This window comes from Brachyhypopomus gauderio, chromosome 3 (assembly GCF_052324685.1).
Source record: "Brachyhypopomus gauderio isolate BG-103 chromosome 3, BGAUD_0.2, whole genome shotgun sequence".
Taxonomy (NCBI): Eukaryota; Metazoa; Chordata; class Actinopteri; order Gymnotiformes; family Hypopomidae; genus Brachyhypopomus; species Brachyhypopomus gauderio.
Window position 1 is genome coordinate 6,428,108 of NC_135213.1, and position 27,755 is coordinate 6,455,862.

General features: G+C 42.9%; 1 protein-coding gene across 8 annotated transcripts; it reads right to left on the bottom strand.

Annotated features, from left to right (window-relative positions):
* Window positions 1-5,570: 5,570 nt before the first annotated feature.
* LOC143510108 (uncharacterized) lies at window positions 5,571-27,269 on the bottom strand. Of its 8 annotated transcripts, XR_013129907.1 has the most exons (7): window positions 26,962-27,264; window positions 15,030-15,299; window positions 7,585-7,609; window positions 7,005-7,189; window positions 6,799-6,894; window positions 6,420-6,512; window positions 5,571-6,101 (listed from the first exon to the last, which is right to left on the bottom strand). XR_013129907.1 is itself a non-coding variant. In XM_076999134.1 (2 exons), the coding sequence occupies exon 2, from the start codon at window positions 15,295-15,297 to the stop codon at window positions 13,552-13,554; it is 1,746 nt and encodes a 581-aa protein (XP_076855249.1). In that variant the 5' UTR covers window positions 15,298-15,299; window positions 26,962-27,269; the 3' UTR covers window positions 10,052-13,551. The 8 variants fall into 8 exon arrangements, 1 of the variants encoding a protein (XP_076855249.1); XR_013129902.1 differs by having other exon boundaries at window positions 5,572-6,101; window positions 7,005-7,609; XR_013129904.1 differs by lacking the exons at window positions 15,030-15,299; window positions 26,962-27,264 and adding exons at window positions 8,130-8,238; window positions 8,463-9,016 and having other exon boundaries at window positions 5,573-6,101; window positions 7,005-7,609.
* Between the last annotated feature and the right edge of the window lie 486 nt (window positions 27,270-27,755).

Sequence of the window (27,755 nt, forward strand, 5' to 3'; positions counted from 1 at the left end):
GGATGGTTATTAAGGGAATGGGAAATGTTTATGTAAAGGTGTGGGGAGGGTTTATAAAGCCCTAATATAGTGTATAAATACTTAAATAACGTTTCTATTTTCAGTTATTGCAGGTAGTTCTGGAATCTCCAGAATGCGATAGACAGGATTACTGTATTTGTAATGTAATTTATATTTTATAATAATTTATATTTTATAAACCCAAAATTTAGTTGCAATTTTTTTATTCATACATTTCCTACAACACTCTCGTCTCCTGGTCCATGACGCCATGAACTAAACTGAAACATGAACCGTTCAGCCGTGTATCAGTTAAGGCTGGATACTTTCGCAAGTGATCATAGCGCAACTCCGCACACAATGGCGGAGGCGTTTAAATTTGACACGTCACATTCTTTACAGTGTTGTCCAAAACTATATGTATAAATGTATATTTGTATTTATAAATGGATATGTATATTTTCCCTCAAAAACAGGGAAATGAACATTTACCTGATGAATTTTAATGTTGCATTGTCTTCCAGGTTTGAAAGTGCTGGAATTTAGGCTAAAGTACTTGAAAATGCTTGCACTTGTAATTACTTCATTTCACAACAAATAGCTATCTGCAGGGTTGCCAACTGTCACGCAATGAGCGTGAGACACACGCATTTGACTGTCTTCACACGCTCACATGCCACACATCAGAGTTCTCACGCCGAGAAAAAAAATCTAGTTTATTTACCTCTGATCCACATCTATGATTCAATTAGTTAATCGCCCCCCCGGTGAACGAATCTATTGAACGAATCTTTTTAGTGAACTGATTCTAATGATTCAGTTCATCTAAAAGAACTGTTTTGCCGATCACTAATGTGACGCAGCAAGTTTAAATGCCTCCGCCGCAAGTTCGCGCGAGGTGGGCGGAGCCACCACGATTACATCATTTTGGCACGCGGACGCTCGCGCAAGTTATCGTTTGTGTGGCCCTCTGACACAATTCAGGTTTCTCATGTGGCCCCTTGTAAAAATTAATTGCCCACCCCTGCTGTAAAAGAATAACGTGGCGCGAACACGAGGCGCTCCAAGAGCAGCCTCTTCAGCGTGGTGTAGGGCACCGTTGCAGGGAACAGCGCCTCCAGCAGGTGGTAGAAGTAATGGCTGACGGGCCCTGTGACCACGAGCCTGAAAGCGTGAGATCAGAGGCTGTGCACATCAGGTCGGGGAGAGGAAGAGCTTCTGGGAAATCAGGCTTGTACATCTGACAGGCGGTGTGCAATGCAACCAGTCCAGATGGGTGTTTAAATCAAACAGACAGAAAGTAAACAGATACATCACACCCCTGACCTTCATAATTAACATACACAGTTGCCCTTACTGAAGTAAACTGTTGTGGTTTAACATGGTGAAACGAGGCTGAGGTGTCTAATAAAACAGTCCATGGAAACAAACTGTGGGGGGAGTGTGTGGAAGATTGCTGATCAGCGTACCCATACACTGCAAAGCGGAGGGGCCCGTGCAGGTCGAGCTCCTTCCCCGGCTGGCCGACTTGGCGCTTCTTGGATTCCAAAACCTGAGAGAGGAGGTTTCCTAGAGCTGACAGAACACCGCTGCAGACAGAGCACACAGGCCACTCTCTTACTCACTTACATCCAGTACAGGCAGACAGTAGGTATTAAAAGGTTAAAGCAACAGGTTGAGCTCACATCATGTTTCTTTTAAAAGTCCAGCACCCAAACAAACTGCCATTTTCTATTGCCATTGACTGCACAAGAACTAAAATGAAAACTGACATCAATAGAGATGGAACAATCAATCAACAGAAATCTCCTACAGCCATCACTACAGTTACATACTTTAGATATGCCAATGTAAAAGTCTAATGTCTGAACTGACATTAGAAAGTCACACCTCATTCTGTAGTCATCATAAAATGAGCATAAGCATGATTTTCAATTGCAGAAATTTTTTTTTTTCTTCAAATCAATTACAATCATGTTCTGTGGCAAATTAATACATCCGGACCCTATGTTTTGTTTTGTGTACATTTTTCTCCTGTACATCAATGGATCCTCTGAATTAGGAGGACGCTAAACAATCAAAATACGAGTATTGCTACATGTAAGCTAATACTACTGTAACGTTTGTGACGGGCAGGCATGACGCAGAATTTAAAGGGGTTTTAATGGAGAGAGTAAAAACACGACAAAACACAGAAAACAGAGGGAGCTAAGCTGAACGATAGGGAGAGGACACTAACTACACGGGTAAGCTAAACTACAGGAAAAATGTAAACGCAAAAACCACAACGGACCGAGAACTATGAAACATACGTAAGGGGAGGTATACAACGAGGGGAGCAATGATGCTGGGATAACAATAGCGTAGACTATGAACTAAACAGACAAAGAAATATAAACTACAAGAGATACCTAAGACGAGGAACATGCACGAAGTAAACACAAGCACGGAACACAGGGGGGAAACCAAATCAACATTCGAAGACTAGTAACGAAACAGAGAGGGTACAAGGGCAAAGGCATGAACAGATCACAAGGCACAACCGAGGAACAATGAGGAACTTACGTACAGGGAATGACCGACAACGGAGAACAACACTAGGGGGTTTTTATACACAGAGACAAGACGGTGAAACAAGACTCAGGTGTGCGGGACTAACGACGAGGGCGTGACAGACAGACGGAGAGACGAATGGGAGCGGGAGCTAGGCGGGACCAGGAAGGAGGGAGGGGCTGGACGTGACAACTACGAAAACCCCATTCATTTCTGACATTGAAAATCATGTTTAAACCAGCAGTGCCAAACAACTAAACACATTGCCAAAAGTGATTAAAATAACAGAAAAAAACTTTTTTGTTCTTACAGACATAAACCTTTATATGATCAACCAAATGTTTAATTGCAGATAATTGCTATAATTGTACATAAATCTGTATATAATTGTAGAAAGTATAAAAATACCATATAAATGAAAAAAGAAATGCATGTAACTTGTAATTATAATCATAATACTTAAAAGATATTTTGTCAAATTACAAGTAATGTCTGTAATTTTACAAAGTTTTGTATACAATTGGGAAAAAAATGTTAAACTACATTTAAAATTTAGTTATTTTCCATAAAATTAGGATTTTGTTTTTACAGTGTATATATGGCTGTACTTTTCCTAAGTACAAGAAAAATTGCGTGATCGCACCTAAATGTAATCTTAACATGAAGATGGTTTCAGTATGAATTACTGTAGTCGGTAAATATGTGATACTGCCTCAGAATCTTCTGCATTAGCTTTAAAATAAGATATATTTTAGCTTTATGTAGTTATAAAAGCAGAAAAATACTTACATGAATAACCAAAATAAATCAAACCACTATTCTTCAGAAATATGTTATATGTGTCACGGTCACAGCTCCGGACCCTTCCCTGTGGGCGTGCCGTTACGTTGTCTGCCTGTCGCTATGTCCATGTTTGTACTTCCGTGGGTGTGGGTTATTTGTGAGCGTGTTCGTGGTCGCACCTGTGCCTTGTCTCGAGATCACGAGGGTACATGTAAATCACCTATTTAATGTGCGTTCGCAGTGTCTTGTGCTCGTCTTTGTCTAAAGCTACGTGTCAGCATGAGCGTGTGTGTGTGCTGCTCGCGCTCCGCACTCCGTCATGGTGCCTGCCTCCTACACCCGACCGTTACAGAAAGACGAGCCTAAAAAAGAGAAGCATGCCAGGATACGCAACCCGTGCACCAAAGGGGAAGAGAAAGAGTCGGCTTCACCGCGGCTCTTCCCCGGTCCGGTGCCGCGAAGCCCCCGTCACCGAGCAGACTATGCAGCAGGACCCCGTCTGTGCGTATATGCTCTGCGCGGCAAAAAGCTTCCGCCAATCCGCGGTACACGTACGGAAGGAAAAGCACCCTCCCGCGTCTCTACAGCTGCCACCCGTTGCTGTGGAGAGCAGCGTATTGGAAGATAGGAGAGCACCGCTCCTGGTATTCCCGGAGGAGGAGGAGACCAGTGAGCCCCTAGTGGTGGGTGTAGGCGCCTCTGCCCTCACTCCTCCCAAATATGAGTTCGGGAGTGAGGACTCCGGAGAGGAAGAGAGTCCCCCCCCCCCCCCCCCCCGCGTGTTCTGACGAGGAGAGCGAGGGCGAAGCCAGCTGCCCTTCCCCCACGTCAGCGGCTCCCCAGACGTCGGACGAGGAGAAGGAGACCAGCCCCACTCCGTCCCTGTACTCCAAGTCCATGGTGTATTACGGAGAGGGGGAGAACGTCACTCCCCCTCCGTCCCTGTACTCCGAGTCGACGGCGTGTTACGGGGAGAGGGAAAGCGCCAGCCCTCCCCCTTCCGTCTTCTCGGCTCCCACTGTATATTACGGGGAGGGAGTGGACGTCAGTCCACTTTGTTTGAACCCCTCTGGGGCTTACAGCGGGAGCAAAGTAGAGGAATGCACCTCGGTTGGCTCGGAGGAGACCGTGAAGAGGGAGAAGGGGTGTCCGTGAGGCGATGAGGGCTCTCGTGCCCCGTCAGTGGGGAGCAGGATGAGCTGGTCACACTGCCCGGCCTCAGAGGAGTCCATGTCACTGGGTCGGAGTGAAGCGGATGAGGAGCCAATGGAGACCACGAAGGAGAAAGCGTTGGTGATCCCGGGTGCGCGAGAGGGATTCGGCGCGGCCAATGGTCCAAGGTGGGGGTCCCGTGCGCCTTTGGAGACGTCATGGAGGCCCGCCGGCACGCGGCGCCGAGTCTCGGCTCCGGTGGCACCCAAGAGGAAGTTCAAGGCTCCTCAGGGGAGACACCCGGGTGAGAGGTCCAAGGGCGCACCGAGGGCTGAAGGGACTCCGCCGCCTGTACCGCCTGCTCCGTCCATTCCGCCTGTCTTCCCTGGAGGGATAGCGCCACCGCTAGCGCTCTGGCAGGCAGCCCAACCAATGTCATGGCTGCCTGTCCCTGTTTGTGTGTCAGCCCCCATGTTTCTCCCAAACCCCCTGTTCCCTTTTGTGCCCTTTGTGTTCAATGTTCCGATGTGCGTGTTTGTGCTTGTGCCGTTGTTTAATGTTCTCTCCCGTCTTCCCACTCTTAACCGTGATTAGTTGACTTTACTAGAAAATTGCATGGAAACCCGTTGCCTTAAATTACTTTAGTTTTTGCACAAAGATAAACTAAAGAAGTTAAGTTGTATTAGCATAGACTCTTAAGTGGATGCAATGGACAAATCAAGTTTTCATTAGTGGTCTTTACTCTAGTTCACATACAATTATAACTAAAGAAGTTAAGTTGTATTAGCATAGACTGTTAAGTGGATGCAATTGACAAATCAAGTTTTCATTAGTGGTCTTTACTTTATAACTAAAGTTGACTTTACTAGAAAATTGCGTGGAAACCTGTTGCCTTAAATTACTTAAGATTTTGCACAAAGATAAACTAAAGAAGTTAAGTTGTATTAGCATAGAATCTTAAGTGGATGCAATGGACAAATCTTTACTCTAGTTCACATACAATTTTAACAATATAAAAATATATAACAATAATTACTAAATAATTTTGAATACCATAACGTTTGTAATTTAGCTTTTATATCGTTTCAATGAAATTGTAAATAAATTAAACAATACTTTTCAATGTCCCAATGTTTTATTGGAAAACTATTGCACAACAACATTAATTTTCCGGTTTAAACATTGGGTTGTATTTTCAAGGTTTGAAGGTGCTAGATGGGTCATATAAATACAACGAACAGAGACACAATGTTGATGTGGAAAACAAAGCAATGGCAAAAACAAACAGCGTTGCCTTCTCACATTAGACTTGGGATAGCAATTCTTCACAGTGAAAGCTGGTTTTTCAGAGTCTGTAATCTGGGTTTTAGTTCACTATGGCCTAGTGAGAAAAGTACCTGTTGTATGAACTGGAACGTGTTCCTCATTGATTTGGGATAGTTAAGATGCAGTGCATATGTAAGTCCAAACAAAATGCACATTGCTTTTGGCAGGTCTTCAATGTTGTCCATCACAACTTCTCCCTCAATGATCATCGTTAGTGAGGATGGACTGAGGTGGGAGGCTGGGATCAACAAAGCAATGTCAAGGTGGCGGAATGAGTCATCAGAATCCTAACAACATAAAAGCACAATTATTACATTTTTCATTGGTTTACTATCCATAATATAAAGCAATATAGTCGACACATGAGAGTCATGAGAGGGAAGGTGCTGAATTAGATTAAGGAAGCAGATAAACCAAAATTATTTTTTCAAGAGATTGGAAAAAGACGATACGTTTTCCTTGAGCTTACAAGGTCAATGAGCTGGGAGACATGGATGATGTTTAATCATGGTTTGTCAAAGATAGGAACTATGATTTGACTGTGATAGAAAGATCAAGATTACATTGTTATTTGATACTCTCTGAGAAGGTAAGAGGTTATTTACAGGGCACTCTTTGTAGAAATCTGCAGGACTGTCCCCAAGGATAATAGGAAGCCCTCTGAGCACCAGTGTCCGAATGTCAGTTGGCTGTTTGGTCTATTGGTGAGTAAAATGACAACACAATTAGACAGGTAGAATGAAAAAAATTTTGGTAAATAAGAAAGATGAACCAACCAAGCAATAATTCAGAATATTATGATTGATACATACATACATACACGCATACACACAAACACACACAAACAAACAAATACAAACACACACACACACACATGCACAAACACGCACAAACACACACTGCACAAATTGCAATGCAAGACAAACCTTGGTCTGCTTTGATAGCTGTGACAAAACCCAATTTGCCCAATTTTTCCTCACTTACATTAAAATATCTCAGTGAGACGAAGACTGTGTCGATCAATGGATTCACCTCCTGCTTGAGGTTCTTTCCCACAATCCTGCTGAACTCCATGTACACCTGAAAAATACAATTCACTTAATACTGTGGCTTTAGAAAAGATGATTAGGATATCCAGAGATCACATGAAATTATTTTTGAAAGGCTAGACATATATTGTTTATACATACCTGAACTTCCATGAAAAGAGCAGGCCAGCATTCCACCATCTTGCTTATGGGAGGTTCAGACTCCACCACCTCTTTTCTTCTGAATGCAAATGTCACATCCATCTTCTGTATTATAAATTGTTTATCTGGTGTTCTCTTCTGCATTTCCTCAATCGGGCATCCTCAAGGCTTGACTGCCCAAATCCCTCAGGATAGTTAAGTGGATAGATAGGATATGGATAGGTGTGGACAAGAATGTGGAATAAACATTAGTATGGAAGTTACATTCTTTATATGGACTCTGTGATTGACTTTTAAATGTGTACTGTGCAGGTGAGTAAAAAAAACTGCTTCTGAACAGGGTGCAGAAAAATCACATAACTGAAAAATGAGTTATCTTGGCAGTTTTACACAGTTGTGCATCCTGGGTTTTCTGGTGAATCTTAGATAAGTGGACCTTAAGTGCATTAATGGAATTAAATGTGCACAGACATTCTTGGTGTAAGCAAGGAAATTCACAGTTCTACTGTAGCTCCCATGTTTTAACCGGTAATGTTTTAATAGGTAACCCCTTTTTCACATATAAAATCACAATACTTACACTTCCATTGCATCTGCACAAGAATCTGTATAAAACCAGAGAGAACGTAGATCAATAGTTGCAGTTCTATTTTGTGAACTCCACGGCAAAAAACCTTTATCAGCCTCTGCTAATGACAAAGATCTCGACAACGCGGTTCAATTTGGGGTAAGGCTCGTGGTGCCCGGCCTGTTTTAATGTCCAAAAACTAAAGATGTGTTCCTTTCCTTTGAGAATACATTGCAGGTAGAAACTATAGCAAACAATAACCATTTGAATCAGTAGCCACGTTAACAATATTACAATATCCAACTGAGCTAGCATTAGACTTAAAAACGTAGCGTTAACAAGGAAGCAGACTAGCTAAAATTAACTCCGAACCATCAGAACACATATTTCAACGCTGTTATGGTTAAACTATGATCGGACAGGAATGCCAGACACATGTTCTAGCGCTATATGAACCGATAAGAATATATTAGCGTTAAATAAATAAGTTACATGCACTGAAAGCTGACAACTTTGCATATACTCATTTGAAGAAACACTGATTTCAAAACTCATACATTTGAGGTGCAGCGGGGTGATAACCGTTCTTCAAACTTCTTCTGCACAACCAGATGAACAACTCTTCACGTGCACTGTGCAGTGGTCAGATTCAAACAGGCCCCACCCCTAACAATCATAAACTTAACATATTCAGTTATCTTTACTTAACATGATCATTGCAATGCCTATTTCAGCTCATTAATGATTACAACTAGTTTTATTTAGTAATGGCAAAATATTTTTACAAAACATGAAATAATAATTAATGATTACTAAAATAATTTATTAAAACCAAATCCAGGTTTACAGTGCAGGGAGGGTGTGCTAGAGCTATTTGCGGCAGTTCCCACCATCGGGGTGACGGCTCTCGGCGGTTCGTGATCCCGGCGGCTCCGGACCTGCCCGTTGGTGTTGGTTCGGGGCTTTCCAGCTGCGCGGGATGCTCCGGGAGTAGCAAGCTCCTGGTGGAGGGTTCTGTCACGGTCACAGCTCCGGACCCTTCCCTGTAGGCGTGCCGTTACGTTGTCTGCCTGTCGCTATGTCCATGTTTGTACTTCTGTGGGTGTGAGTTGTTTGTGAGCGTGTTCGTGGTCGCACCTGTGCCTTGTCTCGAGATCACGAGGGTACGTGTAAATCACCTATTTAATGTGCGTTCGCGCCAGACATGGGAACAAGTCACTAATTTGCAAGTAACAAGTAAGTCTCAAGTCTTCACAATCAAGTCTCGAGTCAAGTCCCAAGTCAATACAATCAAGTCTCGAGTCAAGTCCCAAGTCTTAAACTTCAAGTCCTAGTCAAGTCAACAGATGTAATGTAATTTCAATATTTAACACAATTCATGCAGTTGATTAGTAGCAGTAGCGAACCGTGACCATTAAACCTGAGCCCGCTACACACTCTCTTTCTCCCCCCCCCCCCCCCCCCGAATTTTTTTTTTCCTCTCCTAATAAACTGCACTAAAGAATAAAGGAAAAACCGAGACGACAGTATAGCTTTAGAAACGCATTCAAATAACATTTGTACTAGATAACTTGTTAAGCAAAATAAGTTTCCAAACAAAATAAGGTTTCACAGCCCCGTGGTTCTTGCAGGCGGAATATGTAAATGAGGACGTCAAAGGGCCGAATCGAAACTGTGTTAAATCGAAACCAGCTAGCGGCGGTAGGCTAACGACAGCTAGCGTCGCCACAGCGGGCGGAAATTATCATACAGTTAAGCCCGCCCACTAAGAGCGAAGATATGATTGGTCAATTTTACTGTCATTTGAAACTGGTATTGCGCTGAATTATAACTGCCTGGCCCTCTGTAAACGAACAGCGGGCATCACAGTCCTGATAGGGAGAGACACAGGCTCACAGGCTTCCACTTAACCCCTCACCTTCCAACACAGATTGAATAGACACGGTTGAATATTTTATTTGCTTATATTTTTGTAATTGTTTAGATGTCGATTGTAAAACTGTAAGTAGATAAAATAAAATTGGATAATTATATATATAATGTTTTAAGAATATTTTAGGCCCTCAGAGAGGGCGTAGAGGGCCCTGACGGTTCCCCACTGATTAGTAGTATATTAAACTGACATTAATCATAAACATTTTTAAAGTTTGCATTTATTATAACAGAACTTACAACATACAAGCAGTTCAAACAGTGCTATTTTACTTAATAGAAACAAGTAGTGCAAATAGGTAATTAAATAATTTGAAAATGGTCTTTTTTAAATGGTCTTTTTTTTAAACAGTAACATAGTCCTTCTATTCTTATCTCTCTCCATTGCGGACCCAAAACTACTGAGAAGGCTTAAATTATTTAAATTCTGACTACGACTAACGTTAGGCGCTTGAGTGAGATATCATCGCAATTGTCGTCGTCACCTACCCACCCCCCCCTCCTCCGTTCGCCACAGTGAGAGTTCTCATCCACCCCCCAATACCCCCGCCTCCCTCAGTGACTTTCGTCCATCCGTCCGTCCCCCATCCTCCCCCAGTCCCCGCTTTCGAATTATCATTGGTGCGAACACAAGTCAAGATGCTCATGTGGACCCCTGTAAAAGTAAATTTCCAACTTTTGAGTTATCACATCCCAGCTAGCTAGCTAACCGTTATAGCATTATGTGAAATATACATAGTAGAGATATGCTTTTGTTTGTTCGACATTTGAGGCTGCACAAAGTTTGAAGTGGTTGCATCTCCATCTCTTATCCTGACTCCACGTTTTGCAGGTCACAGTTCTTTTATTATCCAGCTAGTTCAGAACGCAGCAGCGCAAGTTTTAACAAAAACTAAAAAATTTGATCACATTAGTCCTGTACTATCGTCATTACATTGGCTGCCAGTTAGATTCCGTATTGACTATAAAATACTTTTAACATATAAAACACTGCATGGCTTAGCTCCAGAGTATCTTATCTTAATGATCTTATTGATCATTACAACCCAGCATGTTCACTTTGTTCAGAGGACGCAGGGTTATTAACTGTTCCTAGGATCAAAAAGATCACAGCAGGTGGAAGAGCCTTTTCTTTTAAAGCTCCACAACTGTGGAATAATCTTACTGCCTTTATTCAGGACTCAGACACAGTCTCAATGTTTAAAACTCGACTAAAGACATATCTGTTTAGTTTAGCCTTTGAATAATCTGTTACATATTTACCACATCACATATCTTTCTTCTCCGAGGTTCACTTGGGGAGTAACACTGCAGTTGGAGCCTACAATACCAGTATCATCGCTCCGACACGGAATGAAAACCTGGCGTTCATAACAAGACATTAACATTGACAATATCATCACCCAGAACTTTCATTCTAGTTACCTTATACTTAGCCTGATTGTGTGATTTGTTTGTAACTTGTATATTCGTCTGTATAATTTGTGTTTTGTGTAATTTGTGTTAAGTCTTGGTCCTCCCAAGGTTTCTTCCTATTCCCCACCATCTAGGGAGTTTTTTCCTTGCCACTGTCGCCTTTGGCTTGCTCATTAGGGATTTGGACCCATAGTATTGTTAACCTTGTAAATCCTGTAAAGCGCTTTGTGAACATGTGTTGTGAAATTCGCTATACAAATATATTTGATTTGATTTTTGATTTTGATTTATTCACAACACCATAATCTTTATAATTGAACAGGATGACTTTTGGGAGCATGTTGCTTGTCCTCTCCGCACAAATTCAACGCTGCTGCTGCAACCCCCCCGCCCGATTGGTTACGGATAAACTGAGCTGAGCAGTTCAAATTTTATGGCACCATTTAATACAAAATGATCCAGTTATGTGATTCTATATTACTTATTTATTATGTTAAAATAAGGATTTCAAGTCTTTTCAAGTCTTAAAGCTCAAGTCCGATTCCAAGTCCAAGTCAGTAAAGGTAAAGTCTAAGTCAAGTCGCAAGTCTTCAGTGATGTTGTCGAGTCAAGTCACAAGTCATCAGTATAGTGACTCGAGTTGGACTCGAGTCCAAGTCATGTGACTCGAGTCCACACATCTGGTTCGCGCAGTGTCTTGTGCTCGTCTTTGTCTAAAGCTACGTGTCAGCGTGAGCGTGTGTGTGTGCTGCTCGCGCTCTGCCCGGAGCTTCTACGTCCGTGTCTAAATAAACGTTATATGTTCACCGTATCTGTTGTGGTGCCTGCTTCCTACACCCAACCGTTACACTATGATGCTAGTCTTTAAACAAAACAAGCTATGGACACTTATTCCACCAAATCAAAAAGAATGTACATGTACAAATCATTACAATTTATCAACAGCATAAAATCAAATAAATCGTACATTAAAAGCTACTGTAATAAAACTGTATAATATACAACTAGCATTTAAAGAATCAAAAGCAACATAAAACATTAGTTTGCATTATCCAAGGCAGCATCTGTAAATTAAATGAATGACAATCTTATAATAAGCAGTTTGGCAGTCAAATGTATCATCCCAGTTGTTAACCTTGTAATTCAATCAAACATTTTGTACTGTACCTCTGCAGAACAGTACTACTTCTTTACTGCTCTTATGAACACTTAACAACCAAACAGTAATGGTTTACATTAATGTTTGTTTATCTCACATAACTGTTTAACCATCTTAGAGCATTTCTAGACCTCTGACTCCTTCTAAGTGTGTCAGCAGATTCATTAGTGTTTTCAGTGAGCGTAACTATCAAACATGGTGTCCTTAGTTTGTTCGGAACCAAGTAAGACTTGTGTTGGAAAGTGTGCAAGTTTTGAAGCATTCCACTTGCGTCTGTCGCTTAGTGAGAATGTATTTTGTCCCACTTTCTTCACGACAGTTCTTGGTTCTGTGAATATTGAAGATCCATTGTGAACGTGTTCCAGTCTGCGGACACAAACAGTGTCTCCCACTTTGAATGATGATGTTTTAGCTTTTGTATCACCCTCTTTTTGATTTGGGCATGGGTTTTGGGAGTATGTTTAATTTTGGGGCGCATCTTTCTGTTCCTCAGTAGTTTGAATGGGGTGGCTTGGTAGTTGTGCAAGAACTCCGTTACCGCTTCTTTCCATGAACTGTGACTTCTCTCTCACGTCTGTAAGCACTCCTTAAGTACTCTGTTGAATCTCTCCCCAGCACCATTGCCTTGAGGATAGTATACACTGGACCTCACGTGTTGTATCTCTCTCTCCTTCAGAAATTTACTTAATGCATGCAAAGTAAACTGACAACCATTGAGACGAGATACATTGGATTACCTTCCCTACTGAACACAGTTGCTAAAAAGTGGGTGATGACGTCCGTAGTGACAGCAGAGGCAAAAACAACCTCAGGCCATTTACTGTAGTAGTCTGTGAGGGAAAACGCGTTTGATCATAAAGGTATTAACTTACATAAATAACACTACAAACTCTCATGAAGAATTAATCAAAAATCTGTGCAGAATTAACTACATAGACGATGCATTCGGTGGCATAAACAAGACACTGGAAGATTGGCTATGACCAACAACAGGAACGTTGAAAATCTGCATTATTGGCAATATTTTTTCCCAAACTGCATCTCTTCCCGCCTTGCAAAGGAAAGACAATGTGTCAAATTAAAAGTCCTCACGGTAGGCTCCATCCTCTAGTAAACTAAGGGCAGAACAAAGACAGTTGCAATCATGCCAGTTTCCTCCGTTGCCCCATTTGTAGTGGTTAATGGTAATCTGGACAGACAGTCAGCTTCAGAACAGTTCACGCAGCCTTTGTTTGGTGCGGACTCTAGTATGTAGTGAAACAGGGACAACAACTCGGTCTGGCCCCCTCATTATCAGTGAACCATGGACTGACAATTTGTGTCGTACTTGAAAGTATGGAGCAAGGTTCTCTGGCAGACTTTGTTTGCATTTGGGCCAGCCTTTTTGGATTTGGTTATGCAGTAGAGATAGTTCTGAACATATTTCACTTGCAGAAGTGAACGCTGGAAGAGAAATGGAACACAACGACTCTTTAAAGACAGATGTAATCATGCCAGGTTCCTCCGTTGCCCCATTTGTTGTGGTTAATGGTAATCTGGACAGACGGTGTGAAGTACATCGTCCTGGTGTGCTGATCTGTACTCCAACATTTGACCAGTTTCTTTCCTGTGTGAATGCGCTGATGCCTTTGAAGACTACTCTGTTGAGTAAAACTCTTCCCACACTCTGAGCAGTGATATGGCTTCTCTCCTGTGTGAATGCGCTGGTGCCGTTGAAGACTACTCTGTCTAGTAAAACTCTTCCCACACTCTGAGCAGTGATATAGCTTCTCTCCTGTGTGAATGCGCTGGTGATGTTGAAGATGACTCGGAGTAGTAAAACTCATCCCACACTCTGAGCAGTGATATGGCTTCACTCCTGTGTGAATCCGCTGGTGTTTTTTGAGACTACTCCGATGAGTAAAACTCTTCCCACACTCTGAGCAGTGATATGGCTTCTCTCCTGTGTGAATGCGCTGGTGTGTTTTGAGACTATTCTGTTCAGTAAAACTCTTCCCACACTCTGAGCAGTAATATGGCTTCTCTCCTGTGTGAATGCGCTGGTGTTTTTTGAGACTATTATGTTCATTAAAACTCTTCCCACACACTGAGCAGTGATATGGCTTCTCTCCTGTGTGAATGCGCTGGTGTGTTTTGAGACTATTCTGTTCAGTAAAACTCTTCCCACACTCTGAGCAGTAATATGGCTTCTCTCCTGTGTGAATGCGCTGGTGTTTTTTGAGACTATTCTGTTCAGTAAAACTCTTCCCACACACTGAGCAGTGATATGGCTTCTTTCCTGTGTGAATGCGCAAGTGCCGTTGAAGACTACTCTGTTGAGTAAAACTCTTCCAGCACTCTGAGCAGTGATATGGCTTCTCTCCTGTGTGAATGCGATGGTGTTTTTTGAGACTAGTCTGTGTAGGATAACTCTTCCCACACTCCGAGCAGTGATATGGCTTCTCTCCTGAGTGAATGTGATGGTGTTTTTTGAGATTACTCTGTTGATTAAAACTCTTCCCACACTCTGAGCAGTAATATGGCTTCTCTCCTGTGTGAATGCGCTGGTGACATTCAAGATTACTCTGTTGAGTAAAACTCTTCCAACACTCTGAGCAGTGATATGGCTTCTCTCCTGTGTGAATGCGATGGTGTTTTTTTAGACTAGTCGGTGTAGGGTAACTCTTCCCACACTCTGAGCAGTGATATGGCTTCTCTCCTGTGTGAATGCGCTGGTGTTCGTTGAGACTACTCTGTTGACTAAAACTCTTCCCACACTCTGAGCAGTGATATGGCTTCACTCCTGTGTGAATGCGCTGGTGTTTTTTGAGACTACTCTGTTGAGTAAAACTCTTCCCACACTCTGAGCAGTGATATGGCTTCTCTCCTGTGTGAATGCGCTGGTGTTTTTTTAGACTAGTCTGTGTATTAAAACTGTTCCCACACTCTGAGCAATGATATGGCTTCTCACCTGTGTGAATGCGCTGGTGTCCGTTGAGACTACTCTGTTGAGTAAAACTCTTCCCACACTCTGAGCAGTGATATGGCTTCTCCCCTGTGTGAATGCGCTGGTGTTGCTGGAGATTACTGTGTTTAGTAAAACTCTTTCCACACTCTGAGCAGTTGTAGCTTTTCTCCTTTTCCATGTTCACTGATTCCAGCAGTCTGACAGACTCCTCACAGATAAATGTGTTTATGTAGGTAAAGTTTACGTGTTTAGGAAAGTGGACAGCATTCATTCCTAGAGGAAAAAAAATAGCAAATTAATTGTGAGATGAAGATGAAAATCATGACAAAGAATTGTTTGGGCTCTGCATAATGCTAAAGACATTCATTTTAAAACATGGGTTAAAGCAAGACATTTTCAATTGACTGAAAATTTTTCCTGGCAAAAGACAAGCAGCAATTAGTGAAAATGTGGTGTAGTTGGAACACAGCCTCTTTTGCCTAATTCTATACAATAAACACATCTACAAAGTATATTAATCTAAACAGCCTGTGTAAGGAGAGAAGAGAGAACCTTTGAAGCAACAAAATGCAACACCTGAGCAATAAATGTACATAAATGTTTATATAATAGAGTTATCTGGGGGTCCTCCTCCAGAAAATTATTTAAAGATCAAGTCAAATTTAGTGAATCCTGGTGAGTTTTAAAAAGGTATGAAGCTCTCTTGTTTTTATCAGATTAACTATCGCAAAAACATAAGCAATTAGATTACCTGCTTTAAGAAGGTATGTTACAAAAATATTTAAATTCCAAAAATGGCAATTTAAATCACACCATTGGATAGAGCCTTTAAATACACACAGAACACAAAATTGGTTATGAATAAAAAAGTTAAGACATTTTAAATGGGGAAAAAAATTCTCTCCAACTGTATTGAAGCTAATGAAGAAAAGTCTGTGAACTGGACTTAAGGCAGGAGGGAGGTAACTTTTCTACATAATGTCAGAACAGAAGGTGGGATGACCCGCAAGTCAATCAAATGACACCGCAGTCATCCATCCAGCGCTGATGACCGCCAGTGAGAGGATCATATTTCAGCCTCAAAACAGATAGCAAACGCGGGTGTGTGGTTTATTATTATGATTTGACAGATTTTTCCCTCAAAAAATTCAAATGATGGAAATCCCTTGTTGTGACGGAGAACTTTAACCCATGTTCTAAAGACATTCATGGTAAAGACCATCAGGAGACAGTGCTAGGCTTCATTACTTGACTAAAATGAAAACATTTGTCTATGTTTGGAGTCACGAACAAGGGTCAGCGAGAGGCACCCCGGAAAGGCGGTGACTGATCTTCGAGGACGCTACCCGGGGGATGAGATCTCTGGCTGGGCTGGGCAAAGTGGGAACCCCACGAGCAAAGGGAAAGTACCTATCCAGGGAGTGACGTCACCGCCAGTCTCCGGTGGTTTTTTGTTTGGTGGTAGGTTATATGTCTGTTTCAGAAGGTCGAAGGTCTTGAGAGAGCCATCACTAAAGAGGTCCCCTAGGCTGGTTATTCCTCTCTTTTTCCATGTTGCAAAGATGATGGGTTTATTGTTAATAGTAAACATAGGGTTATGCCAGATAGGGGTGGATTTACACGGAGTGAGTTGAAAGTTGAGGATTGCATTTGCTTTCCACCAGGCAGAGAGTAGTGTTTATTGTGTTGTATTGGAAGCATTCATGGGTTCTGATTGATTTGTCTATAAAAAATATAAGATCTTTGCAAATGGTTTGTTCTATGTCAAGCCAAGTAGGATTTGAGTTATTGGTCCATTGACGAATAAACTGTAACTGGTGTGAGAAAACATGGTAAAAGTTTGGAGCATCTAGCCCACCATATTGTTTTGGTTTTTGAAGGGTGGTTAATTTGATACGGGGTTTTTTACCTTTCCAGTAGAATGAGTTTACTGCTGTATTCAAAGAGGAAAACCAGCCCAAGGGTGGATTAACAGGTGTCATAGCAAAAAGATAGTTGACTCTGGGGAGAATGTTCATTTTAACAGATGCAATACGGCCAATTAAAGAAAGCGGGAGTTTGTTCCATCGGTAAAAATGATGTTGGCCTCTTTAGAAAGCGCTCCTAAAAAGTGTGCAAAAAGTCACATGATCCACAAAGGACATTTTTTGTACGTACGTATTTGTATGTGTAGTGTGATGTATTAGAAAGTTGCTGTGCATTTGCTTGAAAGTCACATATGAATTTAAAACTATCGCATTTTGTATTTTTAAGTCATGGTTTTCATTTGATAATCACATTGTGTTTGTATGCAACTAAAGCGTTTTGAATTTGTAAGTTGCGTTTTTCATTTGAAAATCACGTTATGTTTGCTGGCAAATAGTATATTTGCGGAATATGTTCTGTTTGTTTACAATGTTTTGGCAGCATTATAACTCCATAGCAGAGTTACTGTCCTGTTCAGAAGGGTCTATAACCCAGCCGGTATGTGTATAATGAGATTGGGAGATACTGTGTTAATACTGTGTTAAAGGATGTATAACCCAGCCTCTGTGTGTATAATGAGATTGGGAGATACTGTGTTAATACTGTGTTAAAGGATGTATAACCCAGCCTGTGTGTGTAATGAGATTGGAAGCCTGTTCAAAGACCCAAAAAACAAACAAGGCTGCATTATGTATCCAAATCCAAAAGGTACAACTGGGCCTACAGGCTACCTGTAGGCTGTGTGTGTGCTTTAAACTGTTGCTTATTTATCTGGATTATACTGAGAAATTTATCAGTCGCATGTTTAAAATATAACTCACCTCTTCAGAAGATCTCAAATGTCTCACCCTTATATGGTCTATGGGTCTGTGGGACCCATTTTTTAAAATCAGTGTTTGAGATGCGGGGCAAAAACTCAAAGGGAAGGATTGCTGGCTGAGGCGGTGAATCATGGACTCTGATTCCAGTTAAAGAATCAACACGCTGAGACAGAGAGATCTCCTTTTTTTCTTTTAATAGATGATGCTCTTGACATCAATTGTAAAGTGTGTGGAAGTGCGTGGGTGTGTGTATGTGTGTGGTAACGTGTGACGTGTGTGTGTGGTCTGAAAATATACAGAAACAGTACAATGTATTAGAAGTTATAATCAGAATCTTATCCAGCAATTACGCTTAAACATTAATAAATAAATATGGGCAGAAGTTTGCCAGTAAGATTCCTTTTCTAAATACAAAACACCACTTAAGTACAATACAGTAACAGAGAAATAATATGAGTGATGGAGAAATTACTTAACAGCATAACATTAAAAGATATACATAACAACAATAGTTCACTGTTTCAGGTTAGCTGCAATGCTACTAAACTAACGCGAGTCAACTCGACCTGCGAATATAATTCAGTTCAACACAAACCGCAACAATCATCAGAAGGTAGAAATCACATTCCCTCAAGAACGCACACAGGAAATATGGAAAAAACCCACGGAAAGTCCAGGCAGCTTTGGTTCACTCACTAGTTGCTCTGCCGCTTGTCAGTGTGTAACAGCAGTTTTCCCGACCCGTTCGGACTGCATTACCACCGTTGCCTAGGAGATGGTTTTTTACCCGTTGCGCTTTCTAACAGGACATTTGAAGTCCCAAAGAAAGCCCATCAGTTAGTACCATCCTCAGAGTCACTGAATCTGGGCAGTTGGATGAGCCGGGCGACAGGACGGACGTAGGTCTTCTCCTTAACTCGGATAGTGGCTGTTCTGATGTTCCCTTCTGCCCCAGGATGGATTTTGACCACCTTGCCTACTGGCCAGAGAGCTCGTGGGAGCTGTGGATCAACTATTAGAACGACCTGGTCCACGGCCAGCTGGCCTCCATTGGTCTGCCACTTAGATCGTCCCTGTAGGCTTGGCAGGTACCGCCGGATGAAGGTTGAACAGAATTTGTCTGCTAGCACCTGACTATGCTTCCATCATTGTGTCCCCAGAATTCTGCTTGAGTCATACAGGGCCTGTGGCAATGAGGAATCACGACGTCCCATAAGTAGCACATGCGGTGTAACTGGGTCAGGATCAGCAGCGTCAGCTGAGACATAACCGAGTGGTTTAGCATTTAGAATTCCTTCCACTTCAACGAGAACAGTGTACAGGACCGACTCCGGTACTGATTGATCTCGGAGGATGACTCTGAGCGCAGTTTTGACAGACCAAACTTCTCGCTCCCAAGCCCCACCGAAATGCGGGGCACTTGGTGGGTTGAACTGGAAGGAGATCTTCTGTTTCGCTAACTGATCTCGCAGCTCAGGAGCCATGGCATCAAAGGCCTCCCATAATTCCCGTTCTCCCCCAACGAAGTTGGTACCGTTATCACATAGGAATTCAAACGGAGTGCCGCGCCTGGCTATAAATCTGCGCATGGACAGCAGGAAGGCGTCCGTATCAAGACTTTCTAGAAGGTCGAGGTGGACGCACCTAGTAGTTAAGCATTTGTATACAATCCCCCATCGCTTCTCAGTCCTGCGGCCGATCTTCACAATGAATGGGCCGAAACAGTCCACTCCCGTGGAGTAAAATGGCGGTTTGTAGATGCGTAACCTGCAGAGTGGAAGATCCGCCATCTTGGGAACATCTGGCTTGGCGCACCAGAGCTGACACCCCCTACAGCTGCGCTGATGCTTCCGTATCGCTTCCCGTGCACGCAGGACCCAGTACAGCCGTCGCATCTCGGCCAACACCCGTTCGGGTCCCGGATGGAGAAGCATGTCATCGTAGTCCTGGATCAGCAGTTTAGTGATCTGGTGTGCTGGGTACAGAATAATCGGATGGATAGCATCTTCTTCCAGATCCTCCGCACGCCGCAGCCTACCCCCAACGCGAAGTAATCCTGTGGCTTCATCATATTCGGGTGAGAGTGTGATTAGACGACTGTCAGCTGAAACAGGTCGACTGGCCTTGAGCGCCTTTAACTCCCCAGGGAAAGAGTCCTGCTGGGCCTGGGCCAGGATTAACTTCTCAGCCAGGATGTAGGTTGCAGCATTTGCAGTCTGGCAATCACCGGAGGCTGCCGCCCCATGAAGGGATGTGACAGTAGTCTGGACTAGCTCTTTCCATGTGCGGAACTGTGCCGGATCAGGTAGAGCTGGGCTCCGAGCCTCAGATGTTGAACTCCGAAAGTCCACCTTTGTCGGTACGACAGAATCAGGTTCATTATCTGCTGTTGCGGTCATAGCCGGCCACTGATCTGGAGGTTGACGGAGGAAATCTGGACCATTAATCCATCGGTGTGGATGCGCCATGTCTGAGAGCTTCAAACCTTGAGTTATGTCATCTGCCGGATTCCTTGCCGAGTCCACATACCTCCAGCTGTCTACCTCAGTTAGAGTTTGAATCTCTGAGATACGTGTGCCAACAAAGACCTTGTAACGGAACAACTCTGACCTCAGCCATTGGAGCACCGTAGTGGAGTCTGACCAGAGGAACGTCTGATGAATGGGTATGGTCAGCTCTGTCTGGATAAGCTTGGCAAGCTGGGCACCAGTGAGTGCAGCGCTAAGTTCCAGACGTGGCATACTAATGCGTTTCTTTGGTGCCACTCTTGATCTGGCTAGCACAAAGGAGGTGTAGACATAACCTTGGTCATCGACGGTGCGTAGGTAGGCCACTGAACCATATGCTTTCTCTGATGCATCGCCGAAGATGTGAAGCTCCCTGGATGCAGTTGGCTCGTCGGCACGTGCATAGGTCCGTGGGAATTGGAGGTGGATGAGATCGGGAAGCTCTTTCACCCAATCTGTCCACTGTTCTCTCAGAGACTGAGGTTCAATAAGATCATCCCAACCAATGTTTTGCCTCCAGATGTCCTGGATGATCACCTTAGCTCTAGTGAGGAAAGGATTAATAAAACCCAGTGGATCATACTGACTTGCTAGGGCTCTGTAGATGTTCCTCAGGGTAGGCTCAAGGTGGTCTACTGGACGGTGCTTGAAGCCTAGCAAGTCAGTGAGGCAGTTCCATTGGAGGCCCAAGGTTGCCTCCAGATGAACCTCAGCACTGATGTGTCAATGGGCTGCAAACGGATCTGATGGAACATCGCCTTTATGTCTCCGCTCACAGCGACCGAGTACTGACGGAATCTCAGGAGGACACCTAGTAGTGAAGGCCCTAGGGTTGGTCCAGGCAACAGGAGCTCATTCAGCGACTGCCCCCGGTATTGGAAGGAGCAGTCGAAAACGACCCTGTCCTTTCCATTGTGATGGACCATGTGATGTGGTATAAACCACGACTCTGGTGACTGACTGGCTTTTTCTGGTGAGACCTTTACTACATATCCTGATGCCTCCCGTTTCTGGATTTCAGCATAGTATGACTTGGCTTGTGTAGGGTTCTTAGCCAGCTTCCACTCTATGCTGCGAAGCCTGGGAAGTACTGCTTCGGCAGGAGCCCAGAGAACCATGTCTGTCGTACGGCGAAGAAGGGAAGTGGCATAGCGTGGAACATCAGCTACTATCACTCGAGTGGTGGCTGTCTGGAGCAGAGTAAGAGCGCGTTGGTCTTCCTTTGAACGAGCGACAACTTTCTCACTGTAGGGCAAGGTATCCATTTGCCAAAGGCGTTCCACGTTCCTGAGAAGCTCGCTGGAAGCTGAGGCTGTGGTGATGTGCAGGCATTGTTGGACCCCAGGTGAGAGATGAACAGTATCGACTGGCCCTTGAAGAGACCAACCCAGCTTAGTGCAAATAGCGACAGGTCCGCCTGGTGGTCCTGCATGCACTGGTTGGACCGGAGTGATCAGGTGGGGCATATCAGACCCAATTAGGAGCAGTGGTTGTACGCGGTTCACCGGGCATAAGGGAAGGTCCCTGAGATGTTTGTATTTCTGCTGCAGCACACCGACTGGATAAGTGTGTTCAGCAAGAGCCAACCCTTCAGCAGTGAAGGCGTGGGATATCAGGTGCTTCTCGTATGGTCGCAGTGGTGATGACACTTCCAAGGAGACTGATGCTCCGTTAAGTTGCTTAACGCTCTGGTGCACAGTCTGCAATGGTAGAGTCTCTGGATGGCTGACGAGGTTGAGCTGTTGCACCACCTGAGGAAGGACGATACTCCTTTCGGACCCGTCATCGAGTACTGCGTAAGTCTCCATCTTTTGGTCATCGTTATGAAGGAGGACCTTGACCACCTTCAGCATTACTCTTTGAGACTTGTTGGGCCGAATGGGAGGGGAAAATAATTTTGGGCCGGATTTGGGCATGAAACTCCCGGGCTGACAAAGAGTGCCACTCCGGCCCTGGGGTCCACTGACCAACCCCCCCGTACACCCCCCTTCACATGTGTATTACATACAGGATCCACTGACCACCCCACCGTACACCCCCCTTCACATTTGTATTACATACAGGGTACAGGGTCCACTGACCCCCCCCGTACACCCCCCTTCACATTTGTATTACATACAGGGTACCGGGTCCACTGACCACCCCCCCCGTACACCCCCCTTCACATGTGTATTACATACAGGGTCCAGGGTCCACTGACCACCCCCCTCCCGTACACCCCCCTTCACATGTGTATTACATACAGGGTCCAGGGTCCACTGACCCCCCCCCCCCCCGTACACCCCCTTCACATGTGTATTACATACAGGGTCCAGGGTCCACTGGACCCCCCCATACACCCCCCTTAACATTTGTAATACATTTAGGGTCCAGGGTCCACTGACCCCCCCCCCTTTACATGTGTATTACATACAGGGTCCAGGGTCCACTGACACCCCCCCCCCCCCCGTACATCCCCCTTCACATGTGTATTACATACAGGGTCCAGGGTCCACTGACCCCCCCGTACACCCCCCCACTGTGTGTGTGTTTCACCCAATCATGGGGACATAATGCTATAATTGCTAAAAATGCTATAAAATATGGCAAAGCGATTCTCAGTTCAGACTGCCTTACAGCTGATATTGGAAGAGACAGAGGATGTTGATGGTGATTCAGAAGAAGAAATTTCAGGATCACATTTCTGAAATATCAGAGTCTGATAGTGATAATGAAAAGGAGGATGAGCAGCAGCCAGCTCCGTTAGCACCAGCTCGTGAGCAGCTAGCCATAGGACCAGCCTGTCAGCCAGCATGATTTATGATTCATTTCCTTATTGTGTTACATTTTAATAAAAAAGTAACTAATAAATAAATAAGAGAGCAAACTAATTTAACATATGTATTGTTTATTTTACAATTGGGCTAAATCTGATTATTTTAACAAAAAATGCAATGGGTCCACCACACCCAGCCAGACCCCAAGGGTGACGAAAAAGCCTGGAATTTACGCTAGGGACAACTTCAACATTTCTGTTGGACTGAAAATTATTAAATAAAATAAGTTTAAAATTCCACACTTCACAATTATTAAAATGGACATAAAAAGTAAAATATGCACATAAAAACAGGTAAAAAAAAAAAAACATGCACGTGATGTAGATCTAACACATCTACTTTATTCAAACTGTTCCTCAACATAGATCTCCGTGCCATTTCTTATTAAATGCCATGTCATTTTTACAGCGTATCTGTAAAAGCTGTAAAAAGTGTTTGAGAGCTACAGTATAGGCGAGATCTGCTGCCATCTTCTGGTGAAATATAAAATAGCTTTTTTGTACAAGGGCATTTTATACTTTGCTGGCAGGCCGCATATTGTCCTCCGGTCCTAACTTTGGACATGCCTGCACTAAAGCATAGTTTCCTATAAACACCAACATAACGCTTTAGTTAAATGTATATTTGATCTCATATTGACTGTCACTGATAAATACCAATGTGCAGTGGGAGGGGCCCATGGTAGTTGCCTAGCCACGCCTCTATGCAAAGACCGCCTCTGCATGCACTCAGGGTGACAACATTAACATGGAATATATAAAAATTATCGCCGTTGATCTATTCTTAAAGTTGGGTTGGGAACTGGGTCAAAATAGGTAAGCAAACTATGATGACTTCAGTGTTGCCAACTCTCACGCATTGAGCGTGAGACACATGCATTTGACTGTCTTCACACGCTGTCACGCCACACATCCGATTTCTCACGCCGGAAAAAAAAATCTAGTTTATTTACCTCTGATCCATATCTATGATTCAACGAGTTACTAGTTCGTTAACAATTTACACTCGCCACCCCCTCCAGGTTCAAATCTCAAATCTCACTCCAAGTGATCTTGAAAAGTTGGCAACCCTGTGACTTTCACCTTGATAGTTTAGTTTGGCTGTATTACTAACCAAATTGCAGAGTAGGGGCGAGAACGAGTTTTCAAACCTGTGAATTACAAATCGCACGTGTGCTTACATGGATGCAGCCACGAAGTCACCAGGTTTGCTTAATGGAAAATTCATTTTTAAGAATCTTCCTAATGGAGACATTGACAAGACTAAAGTTGTTTGCAGCTTATGCAACGCGGAATTAGTTTATTGTAGGAGTTCTACCAGTCTGAAGTACCATTTAAACGCAAAGCACCAGTTTGCTAATGCTGCTGACGCTGTGTCAAGCACTGATTTACATTTACATTTACGGCATTTAGCAGACTCTCTTATCCAGAGCGACTTACAAAGTGCTTTGCTTCTGATCACAATACATCCTAGGAAATAGTACAGATAGGCCAGAATTCAAGACACCATTGAGTCAAACTACTACTAAACTACAGGAGTCAGTATCATTACCTAGTGTTTTGCAAGTTAGACATTTGTCAAGAAGCACAAATAACCTTAGACAGACATACAATTTAACAACAACGGCAAGTGGTATCAGCTTATCAGAGTTAGTGCTCTGGTAAGAACTCAACAAACAGGTGAGTCTTCAGTCTACGCTTGAAGATATACTGATGCAGCCCAGGGGAAGAGTCGCCGCCGCCGAAAACAGGTTAAATGTACTAAATGTTGGCTTACATTTCAAATCTCATGTTTAGCTGAATAAACATGTTATCAACCCCCTTTAATGTACAGTATGTAGGCTTACAAATTCATGTTTAACTGAATAAACATGTTATCAACCCCTTTTAATGTACAGTATGTAGGCTTACAAATTCATGTTTAACTGAATAAACATGTTATCAACCCCTTTTAATGTACAGTATGTAGGCTTACAAATTCATGTTTAACTGAATAAACCATTGAACACGAGTAGCCTACATTTTATTGAGCATGTTTTTTTTCTTCAAGTATCAAAGTAGAACAGCTTTCTCAAGCAGTCATTGATGCATTTTGGAAACAGGAGATGAGCCCCTGGTCTAATGCACCCTCTGTATTAAGAAACCCTATCTCAAAAACTGACTTTTAGTCATTACTTGGGTAGCACGCATATTCGGAATGAGCCATTTTAATCTAGATTAATTTCAAGATTTCAGTGAGATTAATCTAGATTAAAAAAATTAATCTATGCCCACCCCTAATATATATAATTTTCATTTATGGCATTTGGCAGACGCCCTTATCCAGACCTAACCATTGAGGGTTAAGGGCCTTGCTCAGGGGCACCTCAGTCATGGCCTCAGGTCTGGGAATCGAACCCACGACCCTCCGGTCACAAGACCAGTTCCCTAACCACCAGGCTACATATACATGACTAATATATATATATATATACATACACACACACACACACACACACACACACACACACACACATATATATATATACACACACACACATATATATATATATATATATATATCTCCCCATCCATATATGGGGGGGGGGGGGGGGGGGGGGGGGGGCTGGAGCCAATCCCAGCATCTCCGGGCGAAGGCAGGGTACACCATGGGCAGGTCGCCAGTCCACCACATGGCCAACACACACGCACGCACGCACTCACACCTACGGGCAATTTAGAGTGATCAATCAACCTAACACGCAGGAGGAGAGAATGTGTGTGTGTATGTATGTATGTATGTGTGTGTGAGATTTCACCTAAACGTTAAAATGTACAATATAACTAGCATATGTTGAGATATGGATTTTTGCTTAGCAGTAACATTAGCAACAATGTATTTTGCTTACCAGTAAACTTGATATTAAAGTTAGATATGAATGCAGCATAAGGTGCATTAAGCTACAAAAGTATATTCATAAATATGGAGGGTGCATTACAAGAGTTAAGCAGCATATTTCTGCGCTCTCTGCAAGAGAGATTAACAGGATGTTCCACAGAATGTGTTAACACCTGTGCAAGTTCAAAGAATATCAGACATAATATCAGACATCCCAAGTTGCAAAAGTTGATTTCAGGGAGGTAACCCCCCCCCCCAAAAAAAAAAAAAAAAACAAGACTTGGGATGTCTGGAATATGTTTTAAGTTGAAAACAGGTCGTCAGCATCGGTGAGACGAAGGCAGAGTACAAGTGCAAAACAGTAGAAAGGTCAGATCAAGTTCACGGGGGGCAGAGTGAGTGACATGTAATCTATTTTGAGAAACACGCAGACAAGTTTTCAGACATTGGGAGATTCAATCACAGATCAGAAAGGGTGGGGGCGATACTCCCCCTTCTACTATAAAGAAGAGGTGAAAACAGTCTGTTTTCAGACCTACACACAAAACCATACGAATACCACAGAGTAGAGTAGTTTAGGCATTTGTTGTGTACTCTCCAGAGATCTCTGTATTTTAACTTGGTTGTAATAAAAGGTTAAAACGAACATGCTGCGCTAGGGAGGAGACCAAAGCGCAACATAAGCTTTTATCTTTGTAACAGGAACCACTGAGTTACTAAACAAAATAACCAAATATAATTATATTCGTATAGTATCAAATAAGTAGCTACGTTATCTGGCTGGGTTAGTTAGCGCTACAACATCCATTATAAAAACACTTTAACACATTGAATTTTCCACCAACTTAGTCAAGACACGAGATTCAACCGTGAGGTAACGGAACGAACAAAATAGTCTGGTTAAGATTTGGTTAAAAGGTGTTAGTGGTACGTATTACTAAGTACTTACAGGTCAACCAGTAGTCCAACACCTCCAAACAGGAGACAATAGGCGCAACTCCACTAAACGCGCGATGTTGATATTGAGAATAAGGAAACCTGTGGTCTGTAATGTCCGATGTTGATGATAGGTAGAGGTGTGCTGATAGATCCAAACATCGATACCAACGCTGGCATTGATTTTGAGGAATACTCGTGTAAAAAGATTGATACTCAATATTTTTAAAAGATTGATACTCAATCGTTTTAACTCTCCCGCACGCACCGACTGCTGCGTACGTGAATTCATCAAAGTCTCTTCTGTCTGTAAGAGCAGCGTTGCCAACGCCTCAGTAAGGAAAGTCGCTATTGGCTGTCCTAAAAGTCACAAAATGGCGTCATCGCCTAATTTGCATCATACGTGTTTTTGAAGCTGTAAAAGAATTACGTTGTGGGAGAGAAAAAATAAATGTAAATACCCTAAATATGTTTAAGATGCCCTTAATATATAATAACTTGTTTTATGGTCTTATGATGCACCGTTTATAAGCTATTGAAATTATAAGATAAAAACTCACCACCACAAATAGACAAGAGGTAGAATTACACATATAGGCTAAGCGTTGTAGGTTGTTGTTTAGGATGCACTTTATGTAATACAACTTGTTCGGTGCTCTTATGATGGACCGTTTAAAAGCTATTGAAATTCGTAGATTAAAACTCACGACCACAAATAGGTAAGAGACAGAAATACCCATATCTGAGTTGTAGGTTGTTGTATAGGATGTACTTTGTATAATAAAATTGATTGGTGCTCTTATGATG

Excerpts from the sequence above, each read along its gene's own strand:
- LOC143510108 (XM_076999134.1), bottom strand. The coding sequence starts at position 15,297 with ATGAATGCTGTCCACTTTCCTAAACACGTAAACTTTACCTACATAAAC.